This window comes from Nicotiana tabacum, chromosome 2, assembly GCF_000715075.1.
Source record: "Nicotiana tabacum cultivar K326 chromosome 2, ASM71507v2, whole genome shotgun sequence".
Classification (NCBI taxonomy): Eukaryota; Viridiplantae; Streptophyta; class Magnoliopsida; order Solanales; family Solanaceae; genus Nicotiana; species Nicotiana tabacum.
The window spans coordinates 7,084,964-7,104,795 of record NC_134081.1 but is presented as its reverse complement, the minus strand read 5'-3'; the positions used below and the strand labels follow the sequence as shown (position 1 = coordinate 7,104,795).

At 37.3% G+C, this 19,832-nt stretch overlaps 2 protein-coding genes across 2 annotated transcripts in view; both read left to right on the top strand.

Annotated features, from left to right (window-relative positions):
- The window catches only part of LOC142166097 (uncharacterized), a 30,351-nt gene extending 15,513 nt beyond the window's left edge, over nt 1-14,838 (top strand). Inside the window, exon 6 of the mRNA XM_075224518.1 lies at nt 14,782-14,838. Within this exon, the coding sequence (XP_075080619.1) occupies nt 14,782-14,838 (57 nt within the window). The remainder of the gene's footprint in view (nt 1-14,781) is intronic.
- Nucleotides 14,839-17,444: 2,606 nt separating this feature from the next.
- Nucleotides 17,445-19,125, top strand: LOC107824610 (UDP-glycosyltransferase 73C4). The gene has a single exon (XM_016651411.2). It carries the CDS (start codon nt 17,514-17,516, stop codon nt 19,008-19,010), a length of 1,497 nt encoding a protein of 498 aa, XP_016506897.1. The 5' UTR covers nt 17,445-17,513; the 3' UTR covers nt 19,011-19,125.
- Nucleotides 19,126-19,832: the final 707 nt, after the last annotated feature.

The following is a 19,832-nucleotide window of genomic DNA, read 5'->3' as shown; positions in this document are numbered from 1 at the left end:
TGCTTCTGCGGAAATTCCATCGCAGGTGCGGCTCTAGCTCGGCCCAACAATCCCCACATCTGCGCCCCATGTAGCGCATCTGCGCGTCCGCTTCTGCAGCTCTTTATGCGCAGGTGCGCTCCCACTTCTGCGAAACTTGACTGTATCTGCGGTCCCAACCTTCCCCAGCCAGAACCTCTTCTGCGACCCTCTTGGCCGCTTCTGCTGCTTCAAACCTGCGGCCAAAACCTAGCAGGTGCGGTTACACCAGATACCTGCTGCCTTAGCATTTTTTCCAAGTATAACCTCTATCCGTTAACCATCCGGAATCCACCCGAGGCCCTCGGGACCTCAACCAAACATACCAACACATCTCAAAGTACATTACGAACTTAGTTGAGCCTTTAAATCACATCAAACAATGCTAAAAATATGAATCACCTTCCAATTCAAACTTAATGAACTTTGGTACTTCAAACTTCTATAATCGATGCTAAAACCTATCCACTCACGTTCGATTGACCTCAAATTTCGCACACAAGTCACATTCGACATTACGGACCTATTCCAACTTCCGGAATCGGAATCCAACCCTGATAACAAAAAGTCCACTCCCGGTTAAACTTCCAAAAAACTTCAAATTCCAACTTTCGCCAAATGGCATACGAACCTCCAAATCCATATCCAGACACGATCCCAATACCAAAATCACTATACGGAGCTATTCCCAGATTGGAATCCCAAACGGACATCAATAACAGTGAAATGCACTTCAACCCAAATTTAGAAAATTCTTCCAAAAATGCCAACTTCCATAATAGGCGCTGAAACACTCCTGGGTCATCCAAAACCTGCTCTGGGCATACGTCTAAGTCCAAAATCATCATACGAACCTATTGTAACCTTCAAATTCCGATCCCGAGGTTGTTTACTCAAAAATCACACTTTAGTCAATTCCTCCAACTTATGGCTTCCGTAATTAGAATTTTCTTTCCAAATCAACTCCGAACTTTCTGAAATTAAATTTTGACCGCACGTACAAGTCATAATACCTGAAATGAAGCTGCTCAAGGTCTCAAACCGCTGAATGGCGTGCTAGAGCTCAAAATAACCGGCCGGGGCATTACATTCTCTCCCACTTAAGCATACGTTCATCCTCGAACGTTCTAAGAACTGCTCTGGAATCTGAAATCATTGTTTAACACATCGTGCACCGACCCGTGCTACCACAACCCAATTGAACACACTAGCTCGAGCAATTCTGAAGATTCTCCCTTTTATCCAGTCAAGTTAGCCTTAGAGCCAAATTTCAACATCTGAAATCCTCTACCAGGTTTGTTCCCAACATACGAACACCGTATCCATCACTACACGATGTACCGATACCTGATTGTATACTCTTACCTAATGCACACCATACACCGCATTATTCACATGATCATAATGACATCCCCTAACAATAATAGCCGAAATCCCATGAATATGATGCCCACAACACATCTCATGAAGCATATAAGTCCTATTTCAGTTCTCGCAATATTGTCATGACATAAGAGATGTGTAGAAACTCATAACCACCTGCTGAATCACAACTCATGGAGTCTCTCCTCCCGACAAGAACCATTACCTCATTTTGGACTGAATATCGATATTTACTATTTAATGTACCTCATATAAATCTGATCGCACTGATCCCAGGTCCAATAATCTCGTCTCACAATAAGCCACCTCAGACACTGCCAAAAGTCTTATATGATGCCACAATGTGCCAACAAGCTAAAAACTCGAATGTGATACATAAGGAAACAAACTCTGGGAAGATCTACTCAACCCACATAACTAATTTAAACAACTAAAAAGATGTTATGGACCTTCCTCAGGAAATGAGAAGCAAAACACACATTAATAGATGTGGGAAATTGTACTCAATAATGCATTATTATGGCATACACCCCGATCCACACATGATACTGTTGCGGCGTGCAACCAGATCCAACCATGATACCCATGGCAGCGTGCTACCTGATCTAATCAACATATCCGTGATGGTGTGCCACCCGATCCAACCATATACTTGTGGCGGCGTGCCACCCGATCCACACATAATAGTCTAAAGAAAACACACATCGAGCCGTAATGCTTATACTCACGAAATGCTTGAATATCAACCATAAGAACATCAAGTGCATAATACAAATCTTTGGGGAGACTGGTAGCGTCACGTGCTATAAAACACAATCACAACTAAGGTGCGATATACGATCTGCATCTCGAGAGCCACCCTGCTCATATAACACCACAAACTATACGAGATCTCAATACGAGTGCGAATAATCAAACAGTCTCACAACCCACATGACACAATAGAGATTACACAAAAGGGCCGACAACAGAAATAACATCCAAGGCCGAAGACCCCTCTGAAAACAACGCTATGCTGAAATGAATACATTCGGCTTGATATAGAGCCCACATTCATATTTAGATCCATCCACAGACCTCAAGTCGATTTTGATCGTACCGCACTGGGATATTAAGAATTCATAAATCCACAACAACCTTTTTTCCCATGACACACAAGAACAGCTGCCAAATCCGAAACAAACATCCACAATTCACAACCAACTGAATAGAGCGCCTTTAAGGCCTAAACTCTCACATTAGCGATAGTAACAATTCTCCATTCTTGGTTTCAAATCTTTAATCAATCAAGTGACTACATGGCACACTTATATAATCTTCTCGTGGGATACGTTCCCACGACCTTCCGCATCAGGTAACCCGCCTGCACATCCATATCACCAGCCACACTAATGCTGTAAAGCAAATCAAGAAGCCGCAAATCAATACACAAAGCCTCTTATACAGGACACTGATCTCAGGTGACGCCCAAGACAATATCAGTTTACTCTAACTGAATCCTTTCTTGCTCATCTGAGCTCGTGATATTCTCGCCAACACCAAACGGCAACCTTGATCCTCAACTTCAAATTCCCATGCCGCTCACTGTGGCTAGCATGCCAATACGCGACAGTACAAGAATTTCACTATAACTCCTGAACCATTAATAGAATAAACACTTTATCATATATAAACCTTTTACTTAGCTCATCTTAGAAGAACCATTGCAACACGTGACTAAATTCCGATAACTGCGAAAAATACAAATCCTCAAGTAGTGGTCTAAACCACCATAACTCTTCCGGGATCCATATACACATAACAGGTTATAATACTCGAATACCTCCAAATAAAATTAGTTACGGCGGTCGTCAAGCCTCGCAGGCACTGCCACAAACCACATGTAGAACTTAACAAGCTGAAGGAACTGATCATTTCCACCATTATGCCAATTCAACTATTGCCAACCGATCCGACTTCTTCTAATTTACTCTGGACTTGCCTTAGGAATAATAATAGCTCCATTAAAAACATCATGAACCCAAATCCTCACTCACCCTGAGTGATATTTTTCCATGAGACCACGTTGTCTCAAAACCCACGAACCATCGGATACCCTCCTTGTGCGCATATTCACATCTTCAACTGGTACACCCATTCTGATAATTTCCCTATGATTTCAAAGTTATTTTCTCCCATTCTTCCAATGCTACACCGCATACCGAAGATAACATAGAACATTTTAAGCCCCTTTCATAATCCGCTGCAAAAACTCTATACTTAACCATACTACAAACTCGAAATCCTTAGGCACCACACTTTAACTTTTGAATCCACTAGGACCGTTGTTAAGATTCACCCACTCTGACTTGGTCCCGAATATAATCAAACCCCAAGGCTCTTCTAGCACATGAACACCTTCTCAAAGAAGCACCTGACTGAATCATTTTTCTTGTAAATCACCTCTACACGAAGCATAAATCCTGAGTCTTCCCCAAGCCTGAACATGAATTGATAAGGCCAATTATAATACACATTCCTCAAATCCTTTACTCAAATGAAGCTACCATCGCATAACTCTGGAACCCACCAAGATTCCTTATCCCCCATTGATATGATCTTGCATAATCAACCCGCCAAATTTCTCGGAAATCCTTATGTTAAATATTTTATGAACACTTTAAATCACTAGCCACATTCACCTATTTGATCCCTTACTGGATAGCTGGTAGAATGCTTCGTAAAAGCTTCATTGACACCACACAACTGCCAGCCTGCTCACAGGAGATAACTCACTTGTGGAAAGTCCATGCTGACACCTTCCATCGACGCTGCACTGAGTACCATTACTATGAAATCCTTAAACCATCCTGAGCTCGTGCTCATTCACCAGGTGTACAAATCCGTTCACTCCTTATGGACATCAACTAAAGGTGTGACAATACATTCCAATCCAAAGTCATGTTGTATCCTTCTTCATATCATGCAACTCCTTTCCATCGTATCCAACCCTTCTTTGTATATCAGTCAATATTCCAAATTAAGTTCGTAGACTTAGTCATTGTCCACCATGAGTTCCAAATCACTCTAAACTTTCTGCAACACGTGTAGCTATCCTACCACAGAACCCATATGCTACTCTGCCACTCTCCCACTTTGGTCAAACCCTCTCCTTTAAGCAACTACTCGACCTCTGCTTCTCATACTTGGCCTTCTAGAAACTTAACCGCGACAAGACACCTCCCATATTTCTTTCCTCATCCTCCGCTGCCCAACTGTTGCCTTAATTCAAAATCTGTCTCTGCAGAACTTGAACCAATAGATCGCTACCAACTTTATACCTCTTCGAAGATCATCTTTCTCGATCCATCAACACTAGGAACACCGATTCGATCCTAAACCATTGCATACTGCGATCTCTGACAGCCGCTTCCGCGGCACTATTTCACACTACCATGCCCCGAAGGCAAATTCATGAAGACCATAACACCGGCGAACTTAACACATTCAACCTAGGGCGACGATACCACATCACAAATGAAAATTCCACCATGCTCGAAATACCGAGTCTCGTTACTCCGTCAACCCAAACCTGAATATTCTCAGTCCGATCGCCTTTCCTCCGCCTGAAATAAAATACTGAATCTCTGAATCATGCACTGAGTAAAGCCTTCTTTCGAGTTATTCACTGCCTCGACGCATAGGCAAGCGTCCTACCATTACACAAATACTGTGCGATAGCAACATATGAATTGTCATAACAATCAATGCCGAATCTCAAAACCTAGATAATACTGATACTGAGCTGAAACGACATAACGGCCTTCCGCAAGGCGACGACTCTAGCCCAATCAAATACGCAGGGAGAAACAACCTGCACCACATCTGTAGTGCCATTACAATTCCTCGATTCCCAATTTATGACAAGCGCTTCGCGTTGCATAAGATTGAATATGAAGGAGATGGAGTCAATAGCCTCAGAGGAATCAAATTGCACGATGAGGAATCAAGAAAGGAAGTGCCCATAAGAGACCTGTAGCCTCTCGAAGATAAGTGCAAGTGTCTCCGTACCGATTCGCAAGACTCTACTAGACTTGCTCATGACTTGTGAGACTTAAGTGAACCTAGTGCTCTGATACCATGTTGTCACGACCCAAAATCTATTAAAGGTCGTGATGGCGCCGGACACCGCTGTCAGGCAAGCTAAAAATAAATACTTAACTTGATTCTCATTTTAATATTTTTGAAAATCACATTTCCTTCAATTTAATAATAAAAAGAGCTTTACGGAGTAAATAATAATATTTTTAACAATTTCAATACAGGACAGCCCAAATTACCCCCAAAACCCGATGTCACAAGTACATGAGTCTCAAGTAGAAATGCAAAATAAAATACAACATATGTCCGGAATACAAAGTCGGACAGGAGAAATATAAATATTCTGAAGGAGACTCTGCTGGCTGCGGACTTGTAACGTGGAATGCAGCTTACCTAAATCCCCGCAATGACTGCGCATCTGCGCTCACAAGGCCACTATACATATATGCACCTGCACAAAAATGTGCAGTAAGTGTAGTATGAGTACGTAAATCAACGCGTAGCCAGTAAGTATCCCGCCTAACCTCGAAGAAGTAGTGAGGAGAGATCGACTTTAACACTTACTATGGGCTATAAATAAAATATCAATGATATAATTAAGCATAGATTACGTAAAACGGTTGTAAACTCAATTATCATGAAATAAAGTAAACAATTCTTTTGTTTATAAGAAATTTCCAAATTTATTTTTGTCATTTAACAATTTTGTATCTCGGGCCAATGAAAGCAATATCAATTATTATCAATTCCAAAAATATATCATGCGCAAATCATGCTGAGGTCGTACGGCCCGATCCAACATAAATATTTAAATTGTGCACTACCGAGGGTCGAACGACGCTAACCATAAATGCATCTATTTAACCTCACGAGGCGTTCGGCCAGCTCCACAAAAGAGAAAATACACATTAAATAACCTATTCAAGATTTATTAAGGGGAAAATATTCCAAAATTGCAAATTCTCATTTAACGGTCAAGTAAATGAAGTTTAACCTTTTAAAGTCCCTTTACCAAGTTTCGATATGATTTAAGAAATTTAGATTAACAAGTAGGATGCAAGCATCGCAAGTATGATATGATATGGGTCCTAGACTACCTAGACATAAACATATTAGTAGCTACGCACGATCTCTCGTCATCCCGTGCATACGTAGCTCCCACAAATAGGAACACATAATGATTTGATTCACCTATGGGGTTAGTTCCCTCTTACAAGGTTAGAAAGGAGACTTACCTTACTCCGACGTTCCAAACCCGGCTCCAACGCCTCCCTAACACCTTAAACCTGTGACCGCCGATCCAAAACTTGACATATATAATGAAAACCCCTCCTTGAAACTCTTCAAAATTGCCCTAACCAAGTGAAAAATGGGGGGAAATGAGCCAAGTCCCGTTCTTAATTCAATCTGCCCAGCCCGACCTTTGCACCTACGGTCAAATAGCCACTTTTACGGCTCCACACCTGCAGAAATTCCATCGCAGGTGCGGCTCTAGCTCGGCCCAACAATCCCCGCATCTGCGCCCCATGTAGCGCATTTGCTCGTCCTCTTCTATGACTCTTCATGCGTAGGTGCGGTACCAGCCTTCCCCAGCCAGAACCACTTCTGCGACCCTCTTGGCCGCTTCTGCGGTTCCGCACCTGCGGCCAGAACCTCGCAGGTGCGGTTACACCAGATACCAACTGCCTTAGCATTTCTTCCAAGTTCAAACTTGATCCGTTAACCATCCGGAATTCACCCGAGGCCCTCGAGACCTCAACCAAATATACCAACATGTCCCAAAACAAATTACAAACTTAGTCGAGCCTTTAAATCATATTAAACAATGCTTAAAATATGAATCACCCTTCAATTCAAACTTAATGAACCTTGAAACTTCAAACCTCTACAATCGATGCCGAAATCTATCAAATCATGTCCGATTGACCTCAAATTTCGCACACAAGTCACATTCGACATTAAGGACCTATTCCAACTTCCAGAATTGGAATCCGACCCCAATATCAAAAAGTCCACTCCCGGTCAAACTTTCAAAAACCTTCAAATTCCAACTTTTGCCAAATGATCTACGGACCTCCAAATCCATATCCGGACGCGCTTCCAATACCAGAATCACCATACGGAGCTATTCCCATAATTGGAATCCCAAACATATATCAATAACATTGAAATGCACTTCAACCCAACTTTAGAAACTTCTTCCAAAAATGCCAACTTCCATAATAGGCGCTGAAACGCTCCCGGGCCATCCAAAACCCGCTCCGGGCATACACCTAAGTCTAAAATCATCATACGAACCTGTTGAAATCTTCAAATCCCGATCCTGAGGTTGTTTACTCAAAAATCACACTTTAGTCAATTCCTCTAACTTAAGGCTTCCGAAATTAGAATTTTCTTTCCAAATCAACTCCGAACTTCCCGAAATTAAATTCCGACCACGCGTACAAGTCATAATACCTGAAGTGAAGCTGCTCAGGGTATCAAACCACTGAATGATGCGCTAGAGCTCAAAATGACCAGTCGGGTCGTTACACGAAAGGTGATGCCGTGCTATTTTCATATCGTATGTTATTTGTCCTCTTTGGTTGATAATTTATTTGACTATTTGTATTGTTTTTCCTGCTTAGTTATCGTATCATTTTTTCCCTTTCGCGTGTTTCCTACCAACTGTACATATTAAATCTCTATTTTGTTATTGTTTGGTACATATATTTATGTTTTTACAGGTTTAATTACATGAGTGTCCTGTCATAGCCTCGTCACTACCTCGTCGAGGTTAGGCTCGAAACTGTAACGACCCGGCCAGTCATTTTAAAAGTTGTAGTCTCGTTCCCCCATTTACTGCTCATTCTGTACTTTATAACTGTTATGTGACTTGTCGGGTAGTCAGTTCGGGTCCGGAGAGATTTCAGAATGAATTGAGACACTTAGTCTCAAGGTTGAAAGCTTAAGTTGAAAAGGTTGACAGGATATTGACTTATATGAAAATGACCCCGTAATAGAATTTTGATGATTCCAATAACTCCATATGGTAATTTTGGACTTAGGAACATGTCCAGAAAATTATTTGGAAGTCCGTAGTGAAATTAGGCTTGAAATAGCGAAAGTTGAATTTTTGGGAAGTTTGCCCGGGGAGTTGACTTTTTGATATCGGGGTCGGAATCCAAATCTTAAAATTTTCATAGCTCTGTTATGTTATTTATGACTTGTCTGTAAAATTTGAGGTCCATCGGACTTGATTTGATTGGTTTTGGCCTCGAACATAGAAGTTGGAAATTCTTAAGTTCCTTAAGCTTGAATTGGGGTATGATTCGTGATTTTAGCGTTGTTTTATGTGATTTGAAGTTTCGACTAAGTTCGTATGATATTTTAGAACTTGTTGGTATGATTTGATGGGGTCCCGAGGAGTTTGGGTATATTTTTGGATCATTGGTTGAGAGACTAGTAAAGTTAAGAAATTTGGGAGTTTGACCATGTTCAATATCGGATGAAGACGACCTCTTTTCAGTATTTTGAGTGTGTGAGCAAGTTCGTAGGGTATTTTCTGATTGAAATTCATATATAGTTTGTATACGGGAAGTTCCGGATGAGTTTTGGGGTGGTTTCGGATCATTTCGGAGAAGTTTGAGTTTGCTGGTTCCTGGTGAGGTGTTGTTCATTCGCAATTGCGAACACTATTTATTGGAGATTACTGTTCACTCACAATTGCGAACAATGTATCACAATTGTGATGATTTTGTATTTTAGTGCAGTTCGCAATTGCGAATAATTTATCATAATTGCGAACAATTTATCGCAATTGCGAAAACTGTTCATAGGGGGGTACTGTTCATTTGCAAATGCGAAGTTTTTGTCTGCAAATGTGAACCTGGACAGAATGTTTAAGCTCTGAAAATGGGACTTCGTCCCATTTTTCTATTTTTACCAAATTGGAGCTTGGGAAGAGGCGATTTTCGGGAGAGTTTCAAGGAAAACAACGGGGTAAGTATTCTTAACTCAATATTGGTCAAATTACCTGAATCCATGGTTTTTTTTAACATTTAATTGGTGAATTAAGTTGGAAGATTTAGAAAAACCTCTTGGATAAAATTGAGGATTTGAGGGCCGAATTGTTGTCGGAAATTAGTAATTTTGGTATGGTTAGACTCGTGGTTGAATGAATTATCAGATTTTATAAGTTTCATCAGATTTCGAGATGTGGGCCCCACGGGCGATTATTGGGTTAAAATTCGGATTTTTGTTAGAGAAATTATATTTTCTTATGGAATTTATTCCTATAATTTGTATTGATTGAATCGAATTAATTATGATTATATTCGAGCCGATCGGAGTCAGAAAATTGAGGAAAAGGCACACTACTTGACTAATTGAGCGTGGTTCGAGGTAAGTAACTTGTCTAACTTTGTGTGGAAGAAATTTTCCTTAGGATTGGTATTGATATGATAATTGTGATGTGTTAAAAGTCGTGTACACGAGGTGACGAGTGTGTACACGAACTAAATATGAAAGTTTATGTCTTTAAATTGTGTAGATCATTGTTGCATATTAATTAAATTATTTTATCTTGTTATATTCTTCATCATTGATTTAATTTCTATACCTTAAATTTGCTTGACCTTTTCCTGCTAATTATTTTACATGTTTAGTTGAAACTTGGTTTCTTTTATTCTGTGCATTATTTGAAGGTTGAATTTCTTTAATTTAAATATTATTAATACGAAGTAATTGATATTTTAAATTTGGAATTGAGGCAACGTGTTAAAAATTATGAAAATGTTATTTTTGCTGAGTTATTTATTCCCGAATATTTTGTGAGATTTTTGTACTCATTGTGATTGATCTGTGAGCTCCCTATTTTGAAAAATATTGTTGTTGTTGATTTATTTTGGCAATTTGAAATATTTGAGCACTTGAGGTGCAGATTGTGATATATTGTGATATTGATACGTATTCGGTGGTATAAGGTCTGGGTGTTGAATCGCATGCAGTGAGATAAGGGTGACTTGATACGCGTGGCTAGTAGGGGAGCTACTAGAAGTCATGCGGTATGATAAGGGTGGCTAAAACACGGAATGTTATTTTGGAAAAAAATAATTTCTCTAAACTTTAATGTGAAGGCTCCCGCGGTGATATAATGAAATGAGATATTGTGAATTTATTTATGGCTGCATTGCCTTTGGTTATCTTTGGTATGTTTCTTAAAGTTGTAAATTTCTGTTTCCCTTCCGCGGGTGTTAATTGCCCTTATTCTGTGTAGTTAAATTATGACATACTACTTACTTGATTTATCCCCATTGTCATTATTGTTATTATATTATTAAACTTTTCTCCCTGTCTTTTATTATTCCAGTAGGGCCTGGCCTGACCTCGTCACTACTCTACTGAGGTTAGGCTTGGCACTTACTGGGTACCGCTGTGGTGTACTCATACTACGCTTTTGTGCATCTTTTTGTGCAGATCCAGATACTTTCTACCAGCCCAGATATCAGTGAGGTACCTGTGTACGGAGACTTTGAGGTATATCTACTAGCGTTCGCAGACTCCGTAGTCCCCTTCTATCCTTAATATGTTGCTTCTTTATTTTCTTTAGACTCTGATATATAGAGACATTGAAGAAAAATTCTTAGAAGCTTGTGACTTAATCCTACAGAGTTTTGGGAGTTGTAATTATGTGAATTTCAAATTTATTTATTTCAGATTTCTATTGTTATTCCGTATTGTTAGGTTTACCTAGTCTTAGAGACTAGGTGCCATCACGAGATCCTACGAAGGGAATTTGGGGTCGTGACAGACACTTACAGAGCACATTGGGTCGAGTGTACTCATACTACACTCTACACTTCTTGTGTAAATTTTGGTACTGGTCCTAGCTATACGTGAGGTGCACTAGCTCGAATTATCATTCGGAGAGTTGAGGTAGATCTGCTGACGTCTGCAGACCTTGAAGTCCCCTTCCTCTTTCCTCCTTGTCACAACCCAAAATTCCCATGTCGTGATGGCGCCTATCTCAATACTAGGCAAGCCGATAACTTCAATAAATTACAATAATCTTTTAACTTTTGATAACATAATATTTAGATTTAATAGAAAAATCTCACAAATACTGATACAAATACACTCCCAAAACCTGGTGTCACTCAATACATGAGCATCTAAATACTAGCATAGTCTGACTGATACAAACACTGTCTGACAATGTAGAACAATACAAATAACTGAAAGGAAAGAAAGTCAAGGTCATCGGACACCAAAGCAACTACCTCGATAGTCTCCAACAGATAAATCTCTGAAACCTAGCAGTCGTTGTATTCGGAGGTACCTGGGTCTGCACACGAAGTGCAAAATGTAGTATGAGTATAACCGACCCAATGTACTCAACAAGTAACAAGACTAACCTTTGAGCTGAAAGTAGTGATGAGCTCAACAGGTACAGTCCAGTATAGAAATAACAGTACAAAAATGTAGGCATACTTTCAAGTTCAATAGTTAAACTCAGTACAAGTAAAATACATCAATTCTGAATGATATGAGCAATATGACATCTCTATATCAACATGCCAATGTACATGCTGAATGTGATGCACCGTAATGGATACCTCATGCACTCACACTCTCAAAATACTCAATCACTCAGTACTGTATATAGCCAATCCAGTCTAGGGAAGATCCATCTTAAATATAATAGCAACTGACAGTGAGTCACTCAGTACTGTATAAGGCCAATCCATCCCAGGGAAGGTCCATCCCCAAATATAAATGATTCGGGTAAGATCCATGCCCAAGGAAGATCCATACCTCAATATAAATAATTAGGCAAGATCCATGCCAGGGAAAATCCATCTCAAAAATGTAAATAATTCAGGCTAGATCCATGCCCAGGGAAGATCCATCTCTCAATATAATTTCAATTGCGCTCACGGTGTGGAATGCAGACTCCGGAGGGGTAACTTCAGCCCAAATAATCCAGATCTAGGCATAAATAAATAAAACATGTTGCGGCGTGCAGCCCGATCCCATAATTATCACTCAAAATCTCTAGTCTCTCGGGCTCTCAATGACATGAAAATCAACCCGACATGATGATATGATGTATCAATGAATGACAACAGAGACTGATATATGATATACAATTAATAGATGTGACTGAGTATAAAATTATAATTTAAACAAATAATTCAACAACAATACAACCTCTGTAGGTCCCTAAAATATTGGCACGCAACTTAAACGTGTTCTTTAATACGAGTCTACACTCAATTCCTTTAGCACATGAAAGTACATGGATAATTCCAAGATTATTTGGCAACACAATTCCACGAAATCAAATACGTTATACTTCCTACGGTGCATGCCCACATGCCCGTCACCTAGCAGGTGCGTCACTTCCAAACAAATCACATAATACATATTTTCGGGGTTTATACCCTCAGAACCAAGTTTAGAAATGTTACTAACCTCAAACCGTGAAATATTTTATTCCAATAAGCCTTTGCCTCGTGAATTTGCCTCTGAATGCCTCGTATCTAGTCACAATTAATTCGATACAATCAACACAAATTATAGGAATCCATTCCATATGAAAATACTAAATTTCCAAATTAAAATCCGAAATTCAACTAAAAAATTAACAATGGGTCCCACGTCTCAGAACCTAACAAAATATACAAAATATGAACGCCCATTTAACCACTAGTCCAACCATATCAATTTTACCATATTCCGACATCAATTATACCTCAAAAATATGTAATCTAGTCGGAATACTCAATGATAAATCAATATTATTGACTAACAATGATCACAAGTGACTTACCTCAAATTTTCCCATGAATCCTCGCTTGAAATTCTCCCCAAACCGTGCTTGAAATGTCCAAAAGTGAGAAAAACTCTCGGACACTTCGATTTATACACTGCCCAGCATTTTCGCATCTGCGATGCACTTGGCCACATCTGGGGTTCCGCTTTTGCGGTGAAACTTACACTTCTGCGATTGCATTCACTTCTGCGGACAAGAAGTCCACTTCTGCGGACTCGCTTCTGCGAAGAAGTTGTCTACTTCTACGAAGCAACCTCCCCTCTCGCCCTTCCGCTTCTGCGATCGCACACTCGCAGGTGCGACCCGCTTCTGCAATCTACCTGCCCGCTTCTGCGATCACTACCTCAATCCATGCCTGGTTGTCTCTGCGATGGAAAACTCGCTCTGCGAGGTCGCACCTGCGAGCAAAACTCCGCCAGAAGGCAAATATTTCCAGCAGCTGTTGAAATCCAAGTTTTGATCCGTTAACCATCCGGAATCCACCCGAGGCCCACGGGACCCTAACCAAAAATACCAACAAGTTCTAAAATATCATACGAACTTAGTTGATGCCTCAAATCACATCAAAACACTAAAAATACGAATCTCGCCCCAATTCAAGCTTAACGAAAACTAACGAATTTTAATTTCTAGAGTCGACACCAAAACCTATCAAATAAAGTTTGATTGACCTCAAATTTTGCACACAAGTTATAAATAACATAACGGACCTATAAAAATTTTCAGAACTGGATTCCGAGCCCGTTATCAATAAAGTCAACCCCGGTCAAACTTCTAAACTTTCTATTTCTTATTTTCGCCATTTCAAGCCAAATTTAACTACGGGCCTCAAAATAAATATCCGGACAAGGTCCGAAGTCCGAAATCACCATACAAAGCTAGTGAAACCATCAAAATTACATTTTGAGGTCGTTTACACTTAATTTATCATCAGACCAATTATTTCAACTTAAGCCTTAAATCTCGGAATTAAGTATTTCAATTCATTTTAAAACCTCCTCGACAAGTCACGTAATTATAATTGAACACAGAATAAGCAATAAATGGGGAAATAAGGCCGTAATACTTAAACAATCGGCCGGGTCATTACACTCATTTACTGTTCATTTCATTCGAAATAGTTGTATTTATTTCAGACTCTATTTGTAGAACTTCTAGTAGCTCATGCACTTGTGATACTAGATTCGGGCTGTATTAGATTTTTCAAATGTTATGGTTTTTCCGCACCTTACTTCAACATTTTATTTCAGCTATTTCGGTTTCCTTATTATTATTTAATTTGAACTGTTAATATGGATAAACTATTCTAACGTTAGCTTGCCTAGCAAGTGAAATGTTAGACGTCATCACGATCCCGAGGGTGCAATTTTCGGGTCGTGACATCCTCAATAGATCTCACACCATTAAAAGTATTCAATTTTTACTTTCCATGTGGAGCTTATTTCACACGTTCAATGACTTGAACGTTCTTTGGAAATTTGCAGGTTTCTACTAGTGATTATAGTAAGTTGTGTTTTAACTTACTTTTTAATGTGGATTAGTCTGTTGAATACTTTTCTCGAGACTACAAGCTAAAGTTTCAATAATGATATCACCTTTTAGTCATCTTACGCCCTGATATTTTTCTTCTGAAAAAAGATTTTTCATGTTAAAATCTTGGTTCTCTTTTTATTCTTGTTATCTATCGTTGGTTCTTTATTTCTATTATTATTTAATTTATTGTGAACTGAAGAAGAAGCTTCTCCTATGGTGGTTATTTCAGTTTCATAGTCAAATTGGTGATGTAAGAGCAAACATAAGCAAACTGAGAGTTATATATTCTATTCTTTGTTTGTGGCTGCGCTCATTTCTATGCAGTAGTCAGAAGAAAAGAAATTTTCCATTTTTGCATAACTTTGTTACAACAATCGTCTTTGAACAAACGATTCAGAGCCTGCAAAAATTTGTCATTTTTCCTTTAATCGTGATTTTGTTCCTTAATCAATTCAAATTGTTCGCCCTCATTAACCTGTTTTTTTATTTATTATTATTTATTTATTTATTTATATTGTGTTTAGTTTTGTTTGGTCACCTCGGCTTCACTACAAAAAGGTATAAAATTGGTAAAACAAATTTAGAAATAACAATGATATAGTTCGTTAATGATATTCTTACTCAAACTATAAATTCAATTTTTGATTGGTCGTCGGCATCATATACCGATTTAATTTTTTCAATTGCAGTATGGAAATGTACTTTTATAACTTTGCTTCGATAAGAATGTCTAACTATTGGTTGAAGCGAGTAATATGAATTTTTTTGTTTTAAAGTTTATTTTTAGATTCAACATCTTACTACTGAAAAGACTGACTAAATCAAAGAGGGCCACTAGCCCAAACCATTGTCCCTGGAATAGGTTTTATTTATTTTATTTTCTTGGTTTGTTAATAATCATCGTGATAGATATTGTCGTCAATTAAACTTGTAAAATATTGGTGCAAGCTAGTGTGTATTGTGATAATCAATTGATTTTGATAGATAGCCTGCTTTCGATCGAATAACTTAAACTGACAATAATCTTAGAGGGTGTTTGGCTAAACTTGTAAAATTGTTAAACTGGTTTACAAGTATTTTTTGATTTATCTATATCTTTGATTAGTATTTAAAGTGCTTATAAGTATTAAAATTAAATAGACACTTTTAGTTTGACTAAAGCTTATATTATTTTATCTTTAATAATATTTTATAATTCACAAAATTCCTTTCACAAAGTAAACCTCCTAACTTTTTCTTCATTTCACATTCGTCATTCCCTTTTTTTTTTTTTTTAACCAAGGAACTTTTAAATTTATAATCTTTTGTAAAACAAATTAAGGGAATTTTGGTTATTTACAAAAGAAGAGCTTATCAGCAATTTTTACCAAACACATCAACTGTTTATTTTCAATTTCAGCAATTCTATCCAAATACATAACTGTTTATCACAAAATAATTTCAGTACTTAAAACAAATTATATATATTTATATGACTATAAATTATTTCAACTGGTAAAGTAATAAGTTTAAAGTTAAACTATTTCTAAATAAGAAAATATACCGACTAAAAGCGAAAATATAGCACAAAAATTAAGATAGAGGAAGTACTATTTCTTTGTGAGTCAAACTTGGTGTGTTTGACTGATAGATACGTATACAAGAGACTGCTATGGTATTATAGGCCATACACGCTATTCAACTATGCCCAATATTTTTTAAGTAGCGTATTCTATTTTGGTTAAAAGAATAATAATATTATTAATACTGGAAAAGATTACATAGCTTGATTTGTCTAGGATACATAGAGCACTATGAATGAATATGTAAATTAGTATTAAATTTTAAATCCATCGTAAGCTCAACGATGTTCATTAGTAAAAACTATAAAAATCGAACAAATCAAAATTATCTACGTAACAAACTGCAAGGACTATATATTCTACTTCTGATTTCTTTTTCTTTTCATCCTTTTTTTTATGTATCAAGTATCCAAAATCTATTAATGCATGTAAATTGAATTTACGTCTTACTATAAATTTCTTTATCTTTAAAGTTTGAATTCGAGACCTTTCTAAATAAGTATAAAGTGATTTTATCCATCTCATCAAATTCTTTGGTGATTTTATTTTTGTCATTTACGTGTTTTCTTAGAACATTCAACTGCTTTTGACATATATAGCACAAAACAAAGTGATTAGGTAAGTAAAACGTAAAAAGAAGTTGCTCCATTATGTAGGATAAACCCATAGTGCATGATAATTTTTGGAGCCTAATTCTTAGGACAATACTTAACTACACATTTGTCCTTTGTTTTATTCTCTTTCCCTAATCGGACATAAAATTGCCTTGGCACTCATTCACTCAAATTTGTCTCGTCCATTTTGTCCTCATCTGTCACCGCGGGCGGAGCTAGGTGGCGGAAGGGGTTCGTCCGAACCTCCTTCGTCAGATAATTACAATGTATATATAAGGTTAAAATTATTTTTTAATTATAAATAATAGATGTTGAACTCCCTTGACTTGTTCGTGTGTTTACTTTTTAATATTTCGAATCCTCTTGATAAAAATTCTGGTTCCGCCACTGACTGTCATAGATCTCAATACAATTTTTCATTGTTATAAATCTCACCACAATACAAGCTAATATAGAGCAGTAAACAGTATCCCCTTTACACATAACCAAACTAAAGCTTTTCCAAAAATGGCTTCCCTATCTAAACAACTTCATTTCCTTTTGATACCTTTAATGTCTCAAAGCCATATTATACCATTAACTGACTTTGCAAAATTACTAGCCTTGCATGGTGTGACTGTCTCTATTATCACCACACACCTCAATGCCCAAAGGTACAAATCTATAGTAACTCATGCTATGAAATCCAATCTAAAAATCCAATTAATTCCTCTTCATTTCCCAAATCAAGAAGTTGGGTTGCCTCAAGAATGTGAAAACTTAGATACACTAAGTTCACTAGAGTTGTTTAATGAGTTCTTTTTGGCTAGTGAGATGATGCAAGAACCACTAGAGAAATTGATTCAAGATTTGGAACCAAAACCAAGTTGTATTATTTCAACTAGTCCTCTTATTTGGACTCAACAAGTTGCCAATAAATTCAAGATACCAAGGTATGTATTTCAAACTGTTTCTTGTTTCACTCTCTTTTGTTCTCACATAATAAATCAGGAAAAAATACAAGAAACCCTTGTGTTGGATTCGGATTCATTCTTGATACCTAATGTGCCACACAAGATTGAATTCACAAAAGGTCAAATGTTGATTGGCACTTCAACAAACAAATCTCAAGATATGAAGAGTATTATTGACAAAATTAAACAGTCCCAAGACTTGGCAAGAGGTACTTTGATTAATACTTTTGAGGAGTTGGAGCCTTGGTATATTGATGAATACAAGAAAATAATGAACAAAGTCTTTTGTATTGGTCCAGTATCATTGTGTAATAAAGAAATGGTTGATAGAGGAAACAAGATCTGTATAGATGAACATAGTTGTTTGAGTTGGCTTGATTCTATGAAGCCTAAATCAGTCATTTATGCTTGTTTTGGTAGCCTTTGTCAAATTTCATCTTTGCAAATGAAAGAAATTGGATTAGGGTTGGAGTCATCGAATGTGCCTTTCATTTGGGTAATTAGAAAGCTAAATCTTACATTAGAAGTTGAGAAATGGCTAAGGGATGAAAATTTTGAAGAAAAGGTTAAAGGAAGAGGAATGATTATTCGAGGTTGGGCCCCACAAGTTTTAATATTATCGCATTTATCCATTGGAGGATTTTTAACGCATTGTGGATGGAATTCGACTCTGGAAGGAATTTTTTGTGGCGTACCAATGATTACTTTTCCTATGTTCGCCGAGCAATTTTACAATGAGAAATTCATTGTAAATGTTTTGAAGATTGGGGTTCGAGTTGGGGTTGAAGTGAGTATTAATTCTTGGAATGAAGAGAAGAATGGAGTGTTGGTTAATAAGGATCAAGTGAAAAAAGCAATAGATCAACTAATGGATAAAGGATTAGAGGGTGAAGAAAGAAGAAAAAGAACAAAGGAGTTGGCACACATGTCGAAAATGGTAATAAAAGAAGAAGGATCTTCGTTCTTGAATACCAAATTGCTTATTGAAGATGTCATGCAACTACTTAAGAATAAGGAAGGGGAAGCCAATAATGTTGCTAGGACCATGTAAAATTTGAAGGCCAACTCTATCCTCCAATTACAAGATTGTAAAAGTTAACAGTATTGTCTATAATGTCAGAAAGTTCTTTTACACTGATAATATATAAAAGTTAAATTTTTTTCTATTTCTATCTCCTAATCACAATGCTATAAATGTAGTGGTACTGTTGATAATGCCGAAAGTTCTTTTACAATTATTAGTGTATAGAAGCTAACCTCTATTTTTAAACAGACAAGGCTAACACACAATGTTTAGGTACATCTATGTGATTGTCTTGCGAGACGCCATAAAGGGTATATTGTTTATACTTGAAAGATCTAGTTGAACTTTTAAATAGGCAAAGATTATTTTTAGTCCGCGGCCAAAATTATTTATATTCGGTAGCTAAAAAGTGTATAAAATTTATATATTTTTTTAATATATAACATGCAAATATATACAAAAATATACATATTATTCGAATATTATTTTAAAAGTTACTATATGTTATAAAATATAAGCAATTTAGTAAAACATGAATAAGAAATGTTGTTATGAAATAAAAGCAATTTAGTAAAACATGAACAAGAAATAGAGATAGAGAGAAGGAAAAGATTTTCTTCTTCAATTGTGTGTATTTTCTTATCTATTACAAGGTCTTTATATAGGCATGAAAAGTGAAGAAAAATATGTCATTAAGCATAGAAATATGTCATTGAATATATCATTAAGCATTTGAGAAAATCATGGAGAAAGAGTAGACATCCACCATAATTTGATTTTTCTTATAACACTCCCCCTTGGATGTCCATAGATAATGTGCCTCGTTAAAACCTTATTAGGAAAAAACCC

Coding starts and splice junctions, on each gene's coding strand:
- LOC107824610 (XM_016651411.2), top strand. CDS start 17,514: ATGGCTTCCCTATCTAAACAACTTCATTTCCTTTTGATACCTTTAATG.